The sequence below is a fragment of the Perca flavescens genome, chromosome 16 (genome assembly GCF_004354835.1).
Source record: "Perca flavescens isolate YP-PL-M2 chromosome 16, PFLA_1.0, whole genome shotgun sequence".
NCBI classification, from domain to species: Eukaryota; Metazoa; Chordata; class Actinopteri; order Perciformes; family Percidae; genus Perca; species Perca flavescens.
The window spans coordinates 15,693,951-15,714,646 of record NC_041346.1 but is presented as its reverse complement, the minus strand read 5'-3'; the positions used below and the strand labels follow the sequence as shown (position 1 = coordinate 15,714,646).

Here is a 20,696-nt window from a genome sequence, read left to right as displayed (position 1 = left end):
CTACTAACTGTGGGCGACTGTCAATTTTAGCAAGGATGATAGGGAGCGCTGGAATATCTTATTTTAACACTGGTCAGAAATAAAGAATTAACAAGTGTACTATATTTGCAACATTTTGTGCTAAAACAAAATAGTTTGGACATTAGGGCTGGGCGATATGGAGAAAATCAAATATCACGATATTTTTGACAAATACCTCGATATCAATACCGCAATGATATTGTAGTGTTGACTATCGGTGCTTTTACAAAATATTTACACAATGAAATTATTGATAAATAATCATCAGTAATGTGGATATAATGACTACCGGTAAGTGGGTAAATGCAAATAATAGAACAGTTACAGTCTGGTAAGTTCAGAAAATGACATCACTTTACTGTAATGCAGCCTTTAAAACCAGGAAAAGACAACACTTATGCCATATTACGATATTACGATATCCAAAATCTAAGATGATATCTAGTCTAATATCACGATATCGATATAATATCGATATATTGCCCAACTCTATTGGACATCACTTCCTGCCATTTTAGATAAATATTTGATATGTAGGCTAGGCCAGTTAATTTGTTGCCTATTATGTTGTATTATAATGGGTGAAAAGTTGCACTTCATCATCAACATCATTGTTGTTTTTAAATAACAGTGGATCAAATGACTGTGTGTAATGTGAAGGGGGTTTGCTTAGTCTCTCAACCTCGATTCCAGTTGCATCTGACAGCTGTTTTCAGCAAAAGAGCTCTTGATAAACCCACTGTACGCTACTTGCCCAGAAACATACGGCAGATATGTTTAGAGTTAATGACTAGCTGGTGAACAGAGTGGAGCATTAAGCCGCTGTAGAGCAAGGTCATTTTCTCAGGAGATGACGGAGAATAAAACGGAGATAAAAGGAAAGTGAATACTGGGCTACCATTCCTCAGCTGCACAACGCTGTGTTTCTACTCGATGTGTAAACATGTAACTGTTTTTTTGCAAGTTCCCCATAACAACTTTATAAGGTGATACAATATCAGTGTTGAGCTTGTTCGGCTGCCCCTATTTGAAAAAATCAATTGGTGCTGTTAAAAAACAGCAGTCAAAATGCCCTTGAGTGAGATTCAGCAGCTGTGGTTCCTCTGGCAATTGATGTGTTCAATTCTGTTGCTATGAAGATTGAAGTTTCCAACTATGAGAATACATGTATGTCTATATAATACATTTATATTTGTGTGAACTTTCTGTACTGATTTTACCCTTTTGTCTGCCTTAGGTGCTGACGGAGCAGGGCTGTGTGTACCAGGAGAGACATGGCTGGGAAAGACCTGGCTGGTTCAACAAAGACGGGCCCGCTCCTGTGAGATATGCACACTTGCGCTCCATGCATATTCTATACACAAGCATGTGCAGTCTAATGGTTTAGTTACACCTGCATATTAACAAAAGGCAGTTGAAAAGGCTTCTCCGTGAACCATCACCTTATCGTGGTGGAGAGGTTTGTGTGTCTCTGTGAACCTGAGGGCTGTGTTGTCTGGAGCTTTGTGCTCCTGGTAGGGTCTCCCAAGGCAAAGTGGTCTCAGGTGAGGGGCCAGACAAAGAATGGTTCAAAAACCCCAATGAAGAAGCAAGGTAGAGATGGAGTGACCCTGCCCGGAGGAAGCCCGGGGCCCCGCCTGAGCCAGGCCCAGACGGCGGGCTCGCCGGGCGAGCGCCTGGTGGCCGGGTTTGCCACGGAGCCCGGCCGGGCACAGCCCGAACAAGCTACGTGGCTCCCATCTCTCCAGCCCATGGGCCCACCACCTGTGGGAGGAACCGTTGGGGTCGGGTGCGATGCCACATGGGTGGCAGTGAAGGTCAGGGGCCTCGACGGACCAGACCCGGGCGGCAGACGCTGGCTCTGGGGACGGGAACGCCACCTCTGTGGGGGAAGGAGCCGGAACTGGTGCGGGAGGTGGAGCGCCACCGGTTAGATCTGGTGGGGCTTACCTCACGCACAGTCTCGGTTCTGGAACCATACTCCTGGATAGGGGTTGGACTCTTTTCTTCTCCGGAGTTGCCCAGGGTGTGAGGCGCCGGGCGGGTGTGGGGATACTCACAAGCCCCGGCTGAGCGCCCGCTGTGTTGGAGTTTACCCCGGTGGACGAGAGGGTCGCCTCCCACGCCTGCGGGTTGTGGGGGGAAAACTCTGACTGTTGTTTGTGCATATGCACCAAACAGGAGTTCGGAGTATTCGGCCTTCTTGAGACCTTGACTGGAGTCCTGCATGGGGCTCCAGTGGGGGACTCCATTGTTCTGCTGGGGGACTTCAACGCACACGTGGGCGATGATGGAGACACCTGGAGAGGCGTGATTGGGAGGAACGGCCTCCCTGATCTAAACCAGAGTGGTTGTTTGTTGTTGGACTTCTGTGCTAGTCATGGATTGTCTATAACGAACACCATGTTCGAACATAGGGATGCTCATAAGTGTACCTGGTACCAGAGCACCCTAGGGCCAAGGTCAATGATCGATTTCATAATCGTTTCATCTGATCTGAGGCCGTATGTTTTGGACACTGGGTGAAGAGGGGCAGAGCTGTCAACCGATCACCATCTGGTGGTGAGTTGGGTCAGGGGTGGGGAAGACTCTGGACAGACCTGGTAAGCCCAAACGTGTAGTGCGGGTAAATTGGGAACGTCTGGAGGAGGCCCCTGTCCGACAGACTTTCAACTCACACCTCCGGGCGGAGCTTTTCGTGCATCCCTGTGGAGGCTGGGGGCATTGAACCCGAGTGGACAATGTTCAAAGTTTCCATTGCTGAAGCTGCGGCGAGGAGCTGTGGTCTTGGGATCTTAGGTGCCTCAAGGGGCGGTAACCCACGAACACCGTGGTGGACACCAGTGGTCAGGGAAGCCGTCCGATTGAAGAAGGAGTCCTTCCGGGATATGTTATCTCGGAGGACTCCGGAGGCAGTTGCAGGCACCGGGGGCCCGAAGGGCTGCAGCCTCTGCCGTGAAAGAGGCAAAGCAGCGGGTGTGGGAGAAGTTTGGAGAAGACATGGAGAAGGACTTTCGGTCGGCACCAAAGTGTTTCTGGAAAACTGTTCGCTACCTCAGGAGGGGGAGGGGGAACCATCCAAGCTGTGTACAGTAAGGATGGGACACTGTTGACCTACACTGAGGAGGTAATAGGGCGGTGGAGGGAGCACTTTGAGGAACTCCTGAATCCGACTAATACGCCCTCTATGTTAGAGGCAGAGCTGGAGGATAACGGGGATTGTCGCCGATTTCCCAGGCGGAAGTCACTGATGTAGTCAAACAACTACACAGTGGCAAAGCCCCGGGATTGATGAGATCCGTCCAGAAATGCTCAAGGCTCTGGGTGTGGAGGGGTTGTCCTGGTTGACACGCCTCTTCAACATTGCGTGGAAGTCTGGGACGGTGCCAAAGGAGTGGCAGACTGGGGTGGTGGTTCCTCTTTTTAAAAAGGGGACCAGAGGGTGTGTGCCAATTATAGGGGTATCACACTTCTCAGCCTCCCTGGTAAAGTCTACTCCAAGGTGCTGGAAAAGGAGGGTTCGGCCGATAGTCGAACCTCGGGTTGAGGAGGAACAATGCGGATTCCGTCCTGGTCGTGGAACAACGGACCAGCTCTTCACTCTCGCAAGGATCCTGGAGGGAGCCTGGGAGTATGCCCAACCGGTCTACATGTGTTTTGTGGATTTGGAGAAGGCGTATGACCGGGTCCCCCGGAGATACTGTGGGAGGTGCTGCGGGAGTATGGGGTGAGGGGGTCTCTACTCAGGGCCATCCAATCTCTCTATGACCAAAGTGAGAGCTGTGTCCGGGTTCTCGGTAGTAAGTCGGACTCGTTTCAGGTGAGGGTTGGCCTCCGCCAGGGCTGCGCTTTGTCACCAATCCTGTTTGTAATATTTATGGACAGGATATCGAGGCGTAGTCGGGTGGGGAGGGTTGCAGTTTGGTGGGCTGGGGATCTCATCGCTGCTCTTTGCAGATGATGTGGTCCTGATGGCATCATCGGCCTGCGACCTTCAGCACTCACTGGATCGGTTCGCAACCGAGTGTGAAGCGGTTGGGATGAGGATCAGCACCTCTAAATCGGAGGCCATGGTTCTCAGCAGGAAACCGATGGAATGCCTTCTCCAGGTAGGGAATGAGTCCTTACCCCAAGTGAAGGAGTTCAAGTACCTTGGGGTTTTGTTCGCGAGTGAGGGGACAATGGAGCGGGAGATTGGTCGGAGAATCGGGCGAGCGGGTGCGGTATTGCATTCAATCTATCGCACCGCCAGGACGAAAAGAGAGCTGAGCCAGAAGGCAAAGCTCTCGATCTACCGGTCAGTTTTCGCCCCTACCCTCACCTATGGTCATGAAGGCTGGGTCATGACCGAAAGAACGAGATCCAGGGTACAAGCGGCCGAAATGGGTTTCCTCAGGAGGGTGGCTGGCGTCTCCCTTAGAGATAGGGTGAGAAGCTCAGTCATCCGTGAGGAGCTCGGAGTAGAGCCGCTGCTCCTTTGCGTCGAAAGGAGCCAGTTGAGGTGGTTCGGGCATCTGGTAAGGATGCCCCCTGGGCGCCTCCCTAGGGAGGTGTTCCAGGCACGTCCAGCTGGGAGGAGGCCTCGGGGAAGACCCAGGACTAGGTGGAGGGATTATATCTCCAACCTGGCCTGGGAACGCCTCGGGATCCCCCAGTCGGAGCTGGTTAATGTTGCTCGGGAAAGGGAAGTTTGGGGTCCCCTGCTGGAGCTGCTCCCCCCGCGACCCGACACCGGATAAGCGGACGAAGATGGATGGATGGACAGTTGAAAAGACAACAATTAAGATGCAAATTCCTCCACAAGGTTTGCTGGATAGGGACTGTTGGAACTGCCTATAATAGATGACACTGACGCTGTTTCTGGCCCAATGCTTTGTCCTTCTCTGTACATGGAAACGTTGATGATTAATTAGCCTCTAACCATTTGTTTGTCTGTATTATTGCAAAGGTTAAAGACTATGATTACTATGGGGCTTATGACGTTAAGAAGAATGTGAACTACAAATATAACGTATTACTGGGCAAAGAGTACACCTTTGACTTCCCTCCACATCATGACGTGGTAAGAAACCAAGCGTGTGAGTGTGTGAGCATGTGTGTTATTCAGTGTAATTCAATTAATGCAACTTCCTGTTTTGTCAAACAACTATGGGCCAAAAAAACTCATGGTCGCCAGATGAATATGGACACTTTGAAGGCTCCCATGAGGAAAGGGAACATACAGTATGTTGTCATGGGAAATACAATAACAACAAATAACAATCATGAACAACTGAGAGTGATGAATGAACAGTCAGTGAGGTTTATGGTGCATGAAGTGCATACCAAAACTAACGCAGCAGCTCAGAGGACACACCACAAGGGGAGAATTACCAACCTTAATATCAATACCCATTGTAATGAATGTTTCCTTCAAGTACCTGGCTCCAAATATATACAATCTACAGTCATGTTTGCAAATTGAGGTCTGTATTAATTGGATGTGTGTGTTTTTTTTGTAAAATGCAGATTAAGAAGGAGTGCCTCACATGTAGACACGGTGTGGCAGTCTTTGACATGTCCTACTTTGGAAAGTTCTATCTCTCTGGACCAGATGCCAAGAAGGCAGCTGATTGGCTGTTCACTGCTGATGTCAACAAGAAGCCAGGTCAGTCTGCTGCAGCAGGAACATGCACACACATTTACTTAAACACACACACACTCACACTCACACATACGCAGACAGATGGGAGAAAAGATTGACAGAATGAAGAGTGCAGATACATGGATAGGAGGACTAAACAAGGTGCCAACATTTAATCAAAACAGTCCACGCTTCCACACAATCTCAAATACCACTAATACTAAATGCCAGCATATAATCTGTTAAAGTATTTTTTTCTAACTTTTCAAAATCAGCTAACCGACAGCTGTGCCTGCTTTCTGCAGTGACAGGTGTGAAAATGGGCAGAGCTCCAAATACTCTGGATGTATTTTCTCCACTTTCCCCACATTCCTACTTCATCCACCAACTGTTTTCGTGTTGATAAATAGGAGGTCAGGGTATTGTGGACTCTAACCAGGCATGGAGGGTCTAACGCACATGTGTCAAACTCAAGGCCCGCGGCCCGAACCCGGACCCTTGCAGATTTTGATCTGGCCCTCCTATTAATTTAGGTTTACAATAAAGTTTGGCCCGTCTAGTTGTGCGCCAAACCAAAAAGATGGGAAACTGTTTTCAAACTCTAAAGACAACGTCGGCAGTATTGACAGCAAAATAGGCTATAGAATATTTCCTTCTGTATTGACAGGTGCAATATTAGAAAATCTATTTTTTAATTACATTTATATCTGCATTTATATCAAAACCTAGAGACGCGGCTCGAGCGGCACCTGAGACGTGTGTGTCACGCAGGCAGTGTGCACACTCTAACCTGTTAACATGGGAGCTGAAATATGAACGGACACGCCACGCAGCTGACATGCTCACGCCACGCAGCCAAGTGTGTAGCCGAAAGATGCTATTGGTTGCATCATGGGAAATGTAGGATTCATTGCAATTCAGGGAGTACCAGCACACTGGTAGCACAAGTCCCTTTATTTTTATTAGCGAAGTTTCAACCAATTACAGGTCTTCCTAAGGCATATACCCACAGGGAGGAAATAAGGGATGTGTGTGTGTGTGTGTGTATATATATATATATATATATATATATATATATATATATATATATATATATATATATATTTTTTTTTTTTCAGCTCCCATGTTAACAGGTTAGAGTGTGCACACTGCCTGCGTGACACACACGTCTCAGGTACCATTTTTGTTTAGTCTGTCTTTTGTTTGATGGATTAAAAACCTACTGGAAATGAAGTGCAACACTAAAGTGCTGAAATAACCATTGAAGCTTGCACAGCTGCTGTTTATTTTCTGTAGCCTGTTTGATTGATATTGTGTGCTAACATCTACTTCCACTTTATTATCCTCCACTTATTATGACAACCAGATCTCAGCCCATATACGAAAGTAGTTTCCAAAAGCTTTTTCATGTACATATTAGATTATGCATCATCTGACCTTGCTTTCCCAATTTCTTTGTCTATCGCTCTCTCTTTCTTGCTCCCTGTTCCCTCCTACAGCAATTACAGTGGTCCGAGATTATTTAAATTCTCAGCACGCAGACTTATGCTCAGTTTACACATTTGCACACCCTTTTCTATAATACCAGTGACAGAATGAAACTGTAACATCAATCATTCATTCAAATGAGAGGTGGCTGAGGGACAGCCACATATAAGCATGTCACAAAATCCTTTGGCCAACAGATGACGGGAATGTTATTTTTTTGTCTCGTAATTAGATGCAGACTTCATTCATCAGGGAATCATTTTGATGATGTTCTCATAATGAATGTGTTTGTTGAGTGATGTTCTCAGCTTTGACGGGGTTGTCGTTTCCTTGGTAACTGTTTCACAAAAAAGACTACCTTCTGCACATGTTGAAGGCAGAGATTTATAATTATTGCCCCTAAAAGCAAGTTGTGAAAGAAGTGTTCTGTAAGTAGACTTGAGTTTATTAAAAATCTATTCTTACACACGGGGGCCAGGAGAACACACACTGGATTACTCACAAAGAATTGGTTAGAAACAGAAGATTGACCTCAAATTTGGGTTCATTATTTATTCAGAGTTTTCCCTCTGCATGTTTCCAAGCACTGCACACTTTAAATTGGCCTACAAAGTCTGCCACGGGAATGAATTGTTCATCTGTGTGTTTCAGGTTCCACTGTGTATACCTGCATGCTGAATAAGAAAGGAGGAGCAGAGGCTGACCTCACAGTGAGCAGACTGGAGCCTGGTGCTGCCAACCTGCCCCTGGCACCACAGTCCAGTGGTGTGTGTGTGTGTGTGTGTGTGTGTGTGTGTGTGTGTGTGTGTGTGTGTGTGTGTGTGTGTGTGTGTGTGTGTGTGTGTGTGTGTGTGTGTGTGTGTGTGTGTGTGTGTGTGTGTGTGTGTGTGTGTGTGTGTGTGTGTGTGTGTGTGTGTGTGTGTGTGTGTGTGTGTGTGTGTGTGTGTGTGTGTGTGTGTGTGTGTGTGTGTGTGTCATCTATTGCTCTCTCTCTTTTTCCATTCTTCTCTTTATCATTCCATCACTGTTGTGTTCTGTCACTTTAACCGTGTTGTATCTGTTGCTGGATATATCTGACATTGTGTTGTATCTTATTTTGGACTCGTTCTATTTATTGATCTGTCTCCTTGATCTGTTTCATTCATTGTTTTATTCTTCTACGTATCATTCTATCTTCTGTTGTATTTTGATGTAGCTATCATATCTTATTTGCCGTTCTTCTTCTGTCAGTTGTTGTATTTGTCTGATGTTCCATCTCTCACTGTTTCTGTCATACTCCCCTTAATCACTTTTTATTTATTTTCCTTTCCCGTCTTTGCTCCAGGTGATGCATACTACCTGGCCATTGGAGGCGGTGTAGCAGAACACAACTGGAACCACATCAGAACAGTTCTTCAGGACCAAGGCTTCCACTGCCAGCTGACAGACCACTCCGAGGACATGGGGATGATCAGCATCCAGGGACCCAAAAGGTAGGGGAAGAAAAGAGGGAGGAGGAGGGCTATTAATGAGCAGAGACATTTATATATCCAGGTGAGGAAAAAGGACAAAAGGATTGGCTAAAGGCAGAGAGTGGTGGAAGGGAGAAGTAAAAAGAAAACCGAAGTATAAACACTGTGTTTACACTTCAGTGATGGCCTTCAAGGACTAAACGTAAAAAAACTGTTTAGCAGCTATGCAGTATTTTGTGACCGGTACGTGTCACAGGAGGGCTCAGATGGAGGGCGATGACACAGACTGGCAGCTTGCAGATTTTAGATCCCTGAAGAAGGACAACCTGGGATTAAGTTGTGATAGATTTTCTCCCTTTAACTCCGGTCTTGTGGAATTACTTTAAAGTGGCTATTTGTTACCTTTCAGTTTGTGTTGATTCTAGCGGCCGCTTTGGACCAAAGTGGTAGTGTTTTTACCATACCTGCTGTCGTAAAGATCTTTTCTTTACAGTGCTGTATTGCCCATTGTATTACTGAGTTAGCGTTACCGGGAGGTCATATAGTCTCAATGAATGTTTTACTCAGACAGAAAATCATTCATTTACGATAAGAGAATAAGTTACAGATTCATCGTTGCATTTTAAGCGTTGCATACGGTAACTAAGACTACTTTGGATGTATCGTGAGCTAAACCGGGTATTACTGTCAGTAGCATGAGCCAAAGCATTAAGAATTTGTTGTAGCAACCAACATAATAATAACTTGGATCAATATAGCGCATTTCATGAAACCCAAGGACACTTTACTCAAGTACAGGGGGACAAGGGAAAAGAAAAAGTAGGCCAACACAAACACGGACTGAAAATGAATTAAAAACGGGTGCTAAATGGAAGCGGGACGTACTTTAATGTTGGCTACTGACCTACAACCACATTGAGCATTGTAAAGTTATTTTATGAATAAAATAGACATATTACATACCTGAGGGCCAATTTGGGGGCTGGTTTTGAATGATTTACAATCATTGTCTCCATGTTTTCCGGTGTTGCAAAGAAATCTGTGACCCGTCATAATGTGTTAATGTAGGTAAATCATTTTGTGACTTTGCAGGAAAAATCTGACCCAGGAAAAGGTATTAATAAAAACTATATAAAAAACAGTGTTCTTTTCACTGTTAGCTTGTTTGCTGTTAGAGGTCATTTATGATCACATGAAAAATTACACAGTTATTACATTTAGTCTTAGCTCAAGATGAGAAATTGTGAACTGCACAGGGGAAAATGGTACTGCACATTTGGACATGGGATGGGTTCCTACAGTTTTCCTTTTGTTCTTCACTCGAAAAGCAAGCCAGGTCACCTTTTACCTTTTTTTCTTCTTATTCTCTGAATTTCCTCATCTATCTTTTCCTCCCCTCTCGCCTCCTCGCCACCTCACCACCCTATGTCTATGTTCTTCCATCTCACCAGCAGTGGGGTTAGGCCACTCTGTTGTCTGTGTGGGCTGTGTCGATTTCTTCTCCTTGAGGCTTTTTCTCATCTTCTGTTCTCCTAAGTTTCTTTTCTCTCAGTCCTCATGTCTCTGTAGATGTTATCCGGCCTGTTCTCAGGTTCGTGTGTGTGTGTGTGTGTGTGTGTGTGTGTGTGTGTGTGTGTGTGTGTGTGTGTGTGTGTGTGTGTGTGTGTGTGTGTGTGTGTGTGTGTGTGTGTGTGTGTGTGTGTGTGTGTGTGTGTGTGTGTGTGTGTGTGTGTGTGTGTGTGTGTGTGTGTGTGTGTGTGAGAATAATATAAACAAGATTAGCATCTGTATTGATTCTCAGTGCCTCCCTATTTTACTGCCACATATGAGGGATTACAGAAAATCTACCATCCAATGTTTGAGGTTTGTTTTCTTATGAAGCAAATTGATCTCTTTAAATAATTAAATTATGTGATATCCTGCAAGAGGTGTGTGTGCTTATTAGAGAAGGGTAAGAGGTTCAGGAGTAAGACCAGTTTTATCAAGAAACATTTTAATACCACCCCAGGAAATACTGCTCATAACATGGACAGGTTTATAGATAATATAATTTACTAGCATAATATGTTTTGACTAGCTTTAAAGTGAGTGTGTCCTCTGATCCACAGAGCTGAGAGCCTCAGTAAGTGCTAATTGGTGGTTTCAAAACTCCATCACCACACCACACTTGTGCCTGCACCATAGACTGTAAATATTAATGGATAACTCATCCGGCGAAGTGCTGCAAATGTGGAAGTGCCTTAAACCTGCATTCTATCTGAAATCCAGCAGGGGGCAACACATGGGGTTTCTGTAGAAGTATGAGAAGGTGACCCACTTCTCACTTGATTTATTACCTCAGTAAATATTTTCATAATGACTGTATGGTCCCAATAGCTAGTTTTAAGTCTTCTGCAACACAGAATGATGTTAATTTTTTGAATTATGATCTCATTGATTTTAAAATCGGCGATAAAGCGGGGTGTTTTAGGGCGTGGCTATGATGTGATTGCCAGTAAAAAGTGTAAGTGGGCTCCTCCCTCTCGTCTAAAATTGTCACGTCCGCAACCAGTGTGACGTGTGACAGTAATGGCTGCGCCCGTAATGGCAAACTCGAAGACTCATAGCAGATCTCCATAAACCAATGGGTGACGTCACACATGCTCCGTCCATTAATATTAACAGTCTATGGACTGTACACACACACACACACACACACACACACACACACACACACACACACACGCGCAAACAAACAGATTTGTTCACTGATTATATATAGCTGATTGGCCTTGCTCTTGAACTTGGGAGTTCAGTGAGCAAAGCGTTGCTTAAGGGAGGACAGAAATTGGAGGACAGCCTGAAGAAAATATGAGCCTGTGCATCATACTAGCACTTTCATGCATATATGCAAGAATGTTTTATTCACATATGACCATACACCCATTTCCATGACCACATTGACTGCTTTTTTTTTTTTTTGTTGAAAAAATGACACCCACAAAGATGCACACAAACAAGCGCAGCACATAATCACGTAACCTGAATCCCTTCCCCAAATATCTTCATCCCTGGCTTCCTTCCACATTGTTACAAAAATATCTCCCAGAAAAGGCATATACCTGCCCACTCACAAACACAGTACCAAGAAAAGCTAAAGCTAAAGCTTTTTTTTCTTTTGACTCATTTTTATGTAATATTGATTTTATTGTGTTTGTGGGAGGAGAGATGGTACATTTCTACAGCAAATCTAACAAGCACATCATGTAGTTTTGTAGTAATGTGTTTTTTAAATATTTCAGATTTTAGTCAAATAAAATCTGATAATTTAAAAAGCATGCAGATTAAGTATCTTTCACCACAACAGTTGCACAGCTGCAGGTGCAAGTGTAAAATACAGTATATTGACCATAGACTGTATATTAACAGTCTATGATATTGACTGACTGACACTGTCCCTGTGTTTTCTCTTCATGTGCAGTCGAGAGGTGCTTCAGGAGGTGTTGGACACAGACCTGAACAATGAAGCTTTCCCCTTCTCTACCCACAAGGTTGTCAACGCAGCAGGGCATCAGGTGAGAACACACACACACACACACACACACACACACACACACACACACACACACACACACACACACACACACACACACACACACACACACACACACACACACACACACACACACACACACACACACACACACACACACACACACACACACACACAAACAAACAAACAAACAATCACACTCACACACAAACAATCACACTCGCACTCAATGCCTCAAGTAATTTCTACAGTAATTGGATGTGGGACATTTGTCAGCTGCAAAATAACCAGTGCTAGGTAAATTAAATAATACTTTCACGCAAATCACAGGAAGTTGACTGAAACTGGTTTATTATTTTAAAGGTTCAGTCAACAAAGTTTGTTGCCTTCTATCTTGTTCTACTTCTTCCCCTGAGGTCTAACAACTCAAAAGAAAGTTAATGCGCTATTGTTTCCAAGCACAGAGAAAATCATATATTTTTTACTTGGCTGTATTTTTCATTCAGTTTTCAAACAATACTGCTGTAAGGTAATGTATCCTCAGCCTCTCAGTCTGACCTCCACACCGTTACTGGCCTCAGATCAAGAAGAGCTTGTTGTAACCGCTCATGCAGCGACACATATGTCCACACACTGGCTCTGTCTTGGTTGCTCTTGCATGAATTATACAACTATCTGGTGATTGCAGTCAGCATCTTTTCACAGCTCCACAGAAGTGTTTGTGCATGTGTGTATGTGTTGCTTGTGCTGGTTGCTGGCCTCGTCCGGGTGGCACAGCTGCGAGAAAACAGCTCTCTCTCTAACTCTCTGCCCTCTGCTACCCTCATAGCTCAATTGACTCTCTCTCTCTCTCTCTCTCTCTCTCTCTCTCTCCCTCCCTCTCCCTAACTTGCCAGTTGAAGCGAGTGTGCTGGCATGCGTGTTAGGTCATGAATTCATGTTTAAATGCATTTTTGTACTTGTGTGCTCTGTGTTCATATTTGATGTGTGCCTTGTAAGTGTATGAGTGACAGTGTGCATAAGGCATGCATGGAGTGTGTGTTGTGAATAAGCGTGGGCTGACATGTACTGTCCTCTCCACAGTAACATGGGGTACATATGGGTCCCACGGTGGTCCCTGGCTGGCCAGATGGCCTGACTGTCACAGCACTGACTGGGGAAACTGTTGGAGAGTTCTCTCTTCCTTTTTCACTCCTTTCCACATTTTCTAATTTGTTTCCTTTTCTTTTGTTCTTTAGCTTTCCACATATATAATTTTGCATTCTTACCATTCTGGTATTTGTCAACCTGGGTGTTTCTGTTGTGACTATAATGGCCTGAAAGATACAGGAAGATCTGGATTAGTGGATGCCCCAAACATTTTCATCGATTGCCACTACAAGATGGACAGATTCTACTTGCAGTTAATTTTTCCACAGCTGCTGAGCAGTTCAGTACAGGGATTTCCAGACTTTTTTTTTTTTGTTTACAGTTGTTTGCAGTTTGAAAGACAAGTTTTTGAGATGGTATCTTTTGGAAAGCTGTGCCCTATTCAACACCGTTCTTGCAACATTTTCCAAAATCTCTACAATAGAAGTGTTGCGTAAAACGTTTTCATACCCAAGATTCATAATAGACGAATATATGAGAATAGCAATAAATATTTCCCCCCCTTTTTTTTTTTTTTTTTATCCGTAGCGTCTACTTTTACATTTTCTTGTTCATCATATTTCCCCTCTTTCCGCCTCTCATGCCCTTTTTCTACCTACTTCCCTGTACAGTGTCTCTATTCCGCTGACTTTGTCCCCTCACTCACTCCTTCACTCCTCCTCCGTCATGTTAAACTCTTACAGTAACCCGCATCAATTTCTCTCAGGACTTAAAGCATTTTGGACTTTCATTTCTAAAGAGAGATTATGGTTTCCCTTTTTGTGCACCTTATCTTATCCTTGCATCTGTTGTATTCCAATCATTTTCTGATGTTTTCTTGCTATTCTGCAGCAGCACACAAAAACTGCTGTGTGTGTGTGTGTGTGTGTGTGTGTGTGTGTGTGTGTGTGTGTGTGTGTGTGTGTGTGTGTGTGTGTGTGTGTGTGTGTGTGTGTGTGTGTGTGTGTGTGTGTGTGTGTGTGTGTGTGTGTGTGTGTGTGTGTGTGTGTGTGTGTGTGTGTGTGTGTGTGTTAGACTGAGCACAAGTGTGGCAGCTTGCTCCTCTACATGCCTCTCTCCATCTCTCTAAGCCTCCCCTCTCTCGTCCAGGTGCGAGCTATGCGTCTGTCATTTGTCGGAGAGCTCGGCTGGGAGCTGCACATTCCCAAAGACTCTTGCCTTCCAGTCTACCATGCTGTCATGGCTGCTGGTGCAAAGCACGGCATCATCAACTCAGGCTACAGGGCCATCGACTCACTCAGCATAGAGAAAGGTAACTTTGAATAAGAGGTCATGAATAACTAACTCTCAAATACAAATCAAGCTCAGATAGAGCTTTCTTTTGATGCCTCTTATTTTTAATATATTTCTCTTTCCCTGTTCATCAGGGTACAGACATTGGCACGCTGACCTTCGCCCAGATGACACACCCTTGGAGTCGGGGCTCGGCTTCACCTGCAAACTGAAGAGCTCGATCCCGTTCCAGGGCCGTGATAGGCTGGAGAAACAGAAGGAGGAGGGGCTGAGGAGGCGTATCGTCTGCTTTACCATTGATGAGTCAGTAAAGCCTGCGATTATTAGTCAGAAAGAAATTAATTGCATTTTTATATTGGCACCAAAACAAAATTAAGCTTTGTGTAGTGAAGCCACTTATACATCCTACATTCCTAACCATAACCTACAATAATTTAGGAACAGAATCATTGATATTAATGCATTCACCAAATGTGCAGTAGAAGTAAATGTAATACTTATTAAAAAGACCATGTCTATGATTTAGATGCCTGAGCCCCACACATATTGTGTAACAGGATGGAAAAGCAGTGTAGTGGAATATTATTGAATTTCCCTCCTTTTCTTTTTTCTTTTTAGACATTTTACACCCTAGATTTTTCTTTTAGTAACTAACTGAAAACGTTTTTTTTTTTTTTTTTTTTTCAGTTTTTTTGTGCAAAAACATATAAAGCATTTAAAATATACATCTTTGAATGAGTTGAGGAAAGTCTACAAACCTTACATGTTAAAAAAGAATGCTCACTCAAAAATGCATGATGGTCAAACTAAAAAAAAGTTTTTTTTTCTCTGATCCTGATGAGTTTACATGCTGGAGATGCAAGCACACAAGAGCAATTTGCTTTGATGACAGATTAGTGCAAGTGTGTGTAGTTGTCTGTGCGTCTGTATATACAAGTGAATCTTGTGTGTGCAGGAGGGACTCGGTCTGCTGTGTTGGAGTCAAAGTCTGATGAGTTTAGAGCCAACAGACTTCTGCACATGGTACTGTGCACAGGAACAGATTTTATTAAATATACTAAAAAATAGTCCAATTTCAATTAAATTAGTTGATTTTGTGAGTGTGTGAAAGAAACCGAGCATGTGTGGTGTTTGTTTGAATGTAGTTAAACACCCTTCTTGCTCTCTCTCTCTTTCTCTCTCTCTCAACCAGGAAAGTACCGATGTTCGGTCTAGAGGCCGTTTTCCGTAACGGCACTCCTGTTGGTCACCTACGCCGTTCTGAATATGGCTTCTTTATCGACAAAACTATTGGATATGGATATATCCGCAACCCTGCTGGAGGAGTGGTAAAGGCCTTAAACACACAACACTTATACCTACACCCTTTATCTCTCACTTTATCTCTTTCATTGTTCTGTGTTTACTATGTTCAGTTTTCTGGTTGCTGTTGTAATTGTGTCTCTATTAATTTGCTTGGGTACTCCATATGTCATTTCCCTAACACTTAGAATGAATACCTACACTTAACCAGAAAAACAAAGTACAGTATTTGTGTGGTGCATGAGTCTACCAGACAGAGAGCTGGTCCCCCGACTCACTTTACACTAAAAAATACACTGAATATAGTTTTATTGGCCAGCTTACAGATTTTTTTGTGTGCGTTTCTCTCTCTTGATGATAATACAGACGCACACAGAATAATAGATGGAAAATCAAACAGAATGATGGAAGCAGCAAGAGAGACACAAAAAGTTGACAACAATCCTACTGAGTCTTGAGATCTGTATCTATGAGGGTGTCATCAGTAGACACACTGCGTGCACATGTGTGTGTTAGCATGTGTGTCCTTGTGTTTGTGTGTTACACATGTAACCACACAGATAGGTCTCAGGGCTCTAGTCTCATTACTGGCATGTGTGTTTACAGGAAAGAGGCGTGTAGTCGACTGGTTGCAGTGCATGGAGATGGGGCAGCTTGGCAGTCAATTTTAGTTTGTGATATGTGAGCAGGGTATAGTTAAAAGAGGGATTTAAATTGTGTTCTTCATATTTGATTGGATTGCTCAAGTGTGGGCATGGCTTGCTGCTGGCCTCCAACCACACCTCCCTCACCTGTGTTGTTAGATCAGGTGGAGGAGATATGAATAAATTAGACCTGAAACACATTCTTTGGAAATACATTTTTGACAACTGATAATCAAACACAGTGGAGTCAGTCAGTGAAAATGATCTCTCTGGGTTACAAGGGAGCTTACATTGACTCATGAGTGAATGGATTGCATTCAGCGTTTCATGACTCCTGCGCCCTTCTCTACTGTCAGATACGAACGCCGTGAAATTGTCACTCCTGGAGTGCTATGCCAGCTGGGGACACTATTTTCACAAGAAGTGTGCATTAATTTGTCATCTCATTTTCTATCTCCATCGTCTCATCATCTACCAAAATGTAAATTCTCTCCACTCTCTCCTTTTCATGCTCTGATCTCTCTTCCTTTTTTATCAGGTGAGTGCAGATTTCATAAAGAGTGGGCAGTTTACCCTGGAGAGGATGGGAGTGACATATGAGGCCAAGGCCCACCTCAAATCTCCATTTGACCCTGAGAATAAACGTATCAAGGGCATCTACGCTTGAGAAGGACCACACGTGGAAACTGAAGAAAACATACTGGTCAGAGAATGAGGCTGAGAGAGCAGCAACTAGGGTTTCAAAATGACTATTAAATGGAAACTTTCCATAGGAACGGTATTAAAATGGATATATAGGGGTTGTTTGCTGTATTTACCATGTCATATGCAGATAGAAAAAAACCTTTTTACCATATCATAAGCGGACATAATCTATTGATTAGGGAAAGGGGATTTAAATCAGGTTCCTCGTATTTGATTGGATCACTCAAAGGTGGGCGTGGCTTGCTGCTGGCAGACAATGTGAGCTGTGTGCCAGCCCACGGATTTATAACTTACTAATTTATAAAAGAAATGTTTTGCAATGAAAAATGAATTGAAATAAATTTATGAAAACTACTGAATTAGCACGCTCAATCAAACTACTTCCCACATGGTAACCGCTAGCTAGCAAAAACTAGCAGAAGGTGTAAGCAAGTTACCAAAGTGTACTTTGCTTTAAGGCTATCTGCTGGTTAACTAAAATATAAATAGTATATTTACCCCAGTAATGTAATCAGACTTAGATGAAAGCATGTAGTCCTTTAGCTCAGACAGTGCAGCAGCGTGGGCTGCACATGTGATGGAGAATGCACTGTGCATGCAGAGTTGTAATTTTACTTTACTTGTAATTCCCATTTGCTGGCAAATCATCCGTACATGTGATGTTGATGCTGCTGAATGCAGTGAAAGATTCAATTCAATCACATGGCCATACTTTTAACATGCCATAAGACCTAGTATTTTTTTATGTTTATATTTCTCCCAAATAAGTTTAATATTTAAAGTTTTGATTTTCATATTAAATTTAGCAAAATTCCAAATATTCCCGAGCTTTACTTCCTTTGGAAATTTACAGTAAATTTTCCAACCCTTAACAAACCTAGGTGCAACTGATTATTTTACATGCAGGTGCAGCTATTTTACTCTAAACCTCTCTGTGAAATACTATGCATCTTAAATATGATAATTTTATATTAGAATTTAATATATAAGATTATATCTGTGATGAGATGGAACTTTTATAGATGGTCTAAAAATCTGTATCAAGATCTAAAAGAGGTGCTGATTTAATTCTGGTATAAATGTTTTATCAACATTTTTATACCAGCTCTGGGTTTGAGAGTAAGACTGTTCTCTTGTGAATGATCTGATGTATCACTATGAAGACAAATTCATCTTATTATCTCCAGTAATCAAAGACGTTTTACCAGTACAGTTTACACTGGGTAAACTGAAAAAGACCTATTTCTGATCCAGCTAACTTTGAATAAGCCTGCGTCTCCTGGATTGATCTTAAGTACTGAAATAACAGCAGAATCTTTATCAATGTTTAGTTTTAAAAATAGAAACTTAACGGTACGATTTTTGCTCTTTTCAAACGATCAACAATCAAATCAAACTAATTCAGAATGTCTATAACACTAGAAGATAACTCAGGAAATCTTAATATATCTTTATAAAGAACTAGCAGCATAACCGTGAACCTAAAGACTATTTATTACCAAGATTATAGGTATGATGGTAATGTTTTATATGAAGCAAAGAGAGCTGCTGCCTTTGTACCCAAAGTACTGATGATAGGGCAAAAAAACAGGTGCATACATGTTGAAAGTACCGTAAATTGACAATTATTTTGTACTTACGCTAAAAAGTTAACCCCTGTAAGCCATAATTAGGTAAGCTAATATTAGAGTGAAGTCGTAAATTCAGATTTTGTCCTTATAGTGCACTATATTAGATTATGATGTAGTGCTGTAATATTTCATTTCTGATTTATCCTATTAGGCAATGATGATGATGTATTAGGATAATCTATACACTGGCCTTCTGGCAGTTTACAGTTTACAGATTACAGTGACTGATGTTTGTCCTGATAATAATGACTAAAAACAGAGGTTCACTTTCACTAAATCTTAGGCAGACAGTGTTTATGTTGCTTTGCTCTGTCGCTGCAAACTCAATTCTCTTAGTTTTGTATTTGTAACACATGCATTGTTACTTGATACGACTTCTCTGCCAATTCAGACATCCTTGAGCTCTCATGTAGTGTTGTTTTGCTGTATGCTTTACATCTGCTTCACACTAAGGTGAATCAGGGGGCGTAATGGAGTACTTTTACTGGGAAGCATCTGCATTCTGCAACAGCACATTAAACAACACCTTGGTCTCTTACCACTTACTTTCAAGTCAAAATATAAACTTAATTCAGGAGTATGGCAGGAATGTATTGTAGTATTTCTGTAATTAAAATTTTAATTATGCTGAACCAACTAGCCAAGTCCTTATAGGTTCCTTGGGACAGGTCTTAATTTGACGGTTTACTGAGTCATTGAAAATGTATGGTGTATTTACTTTACTGTGTGTGTGTGTGGCATAAAAACTAAAACTGCTAACATGTTTGCTAGCTAGGTAGCTTCTGTTTTTGTTGTTGACAACTCATGGTTGTTGAAATGAAAATGTCTTAAAGGAAAAACTGTGACTTAAGTCTGCGTCGGCAGTCAGACGGTGCAGCAAAAATGTAGGTCTTTCAATTCATTTCGAGTTGGGGTAGTGCAAAAAGTTGAGACCGACTCAACGTTGGAGATACGCAACCCCACGTCACGCTGCAGTGGACAATCATGTAACCGGTGATCAGAATTTTTTGTTTGGTTTTGGGTCGGTGTGAGACTCCCGTGAAGAAAAACAGGAAACAAGAAAGTTTTAAAACATGAAACGCAAGCACTGAACTGTCCAGGAGTTTGTGTAACCGCTAAATGTTTTCCAAACATCAAAGCCCAGTCGATATGTCTGGGTTTAAAGAACTCAACAAGACGTCACACAAATAGGCTGTTTCAGTGACAATCCCATACCGCTGCACAACCCTGCAGAAAATCTGCAGATTGCTTTATTTGGTCTGAATGGGCCCTTAAACAGCATAAAAATAAATCACCAGTGTAGTACTGTACCTTGATAGCTGATTTATGTCCTAATTGCAGGTATGTGCAGTAATAACCATGTTAAATATATCAACCTAACTACAAAATGTCTTCTTTGTTTTGACACTTAACATAGAATTTGATTATTAATTATATTTTCCCGCCTGTGTGTAGAAAGCAGGTGAAGTTGATTCTTAAATGCAAAATGTCTTAAGAGAATTGTTTGACCAGTTCAAATATAGAAAATGACCAGTACAAATGTAAACATAATGTTAAACCAGACTCATTTTATCTACAATTTGCAATTTGTGTCTCAATAAATTCCTGTTTAACTGCCAACATTTTTGTCATTTATTATTTAATGCACAAAAAAATAATGCGAAGGCATACAGGCGTGTAGCGAAAGAGGGTGGAAATTACAATGTTAAAGTATGAAAATGATGAATGAAAAGTAAAGTTTCATTTATTTATTTTATTTATAGTAGTAAAATCATAATAATTTACTTTTAAAGTAGTTAACATTTTTGTCCCCAGCACTAATTAGTTTGTCACACTTTATATGTTAGATTTCAATCCCACTTTTAATGTCCAGTGCTTTAAAACCATGAATAGGATTATTATCAATTTGTGTGTAAC

The 20,696-nt window shown here is 42.5% G+C and overlaps 1 protein-coding gene across 4 annotated transcripts in view; it reads left to right on the top strand.

The window, feature by feature from the left end:
* The window catches only part of sardh (sarcosine dehydrogenase), a 44,945-nt gene extending 24,546 nt beyond the window's left edge, over positions 1-20,399 (top strand). For 3 of the 4 annotated variants that reach the window (XM_028601763.1, XM_028601761.1, XM_028601764.1), the window contains 10 exons: positions 1,259-1,342; positions 4,970-5,083; positions 5,530-5,668; positions 7,784-7,897; positions 8,457-8,604; positions 12,044-12,137; positions 14,354-14,516; positions 14,632-14,800; positions 15,690-15,825; positions 16,982-20,399. In XM_028601763.1, the coding sequence (XP_028457564.1) occupies positions 1,259-1,342; positions 4,970-5,083; positions 5,530-5,668; positions 7,784-7,897; positions 8,457-8,604; positions 12,044-12,137; positions 14,354-14,516; positions 14,632-14,800; positions 15,690-15,825; positions 16,982-17,110 (1,290 nt within the window). In that variant the 3' untranslated portion in view covers positions 17,111-20,399. Of the gene's footprint in view, positions 1-1,258; positions 1,343-4,969; positions 5,084-5,529; positions 5,669-7,783; positions 7,898-8,456; positions 8,605-12,043; positions 12,138-14,353; positions 14,517-14,631; positions 14,801-15,452; positions 15,521-15,689; positions 15,826-16,981 lie in introns of those variants that run through there. The other variant, XM_028601765.1, reaches the window with a different exon arrangement.
* Positions 20,400-20,696: the final 297 nt, after the last annotated feature.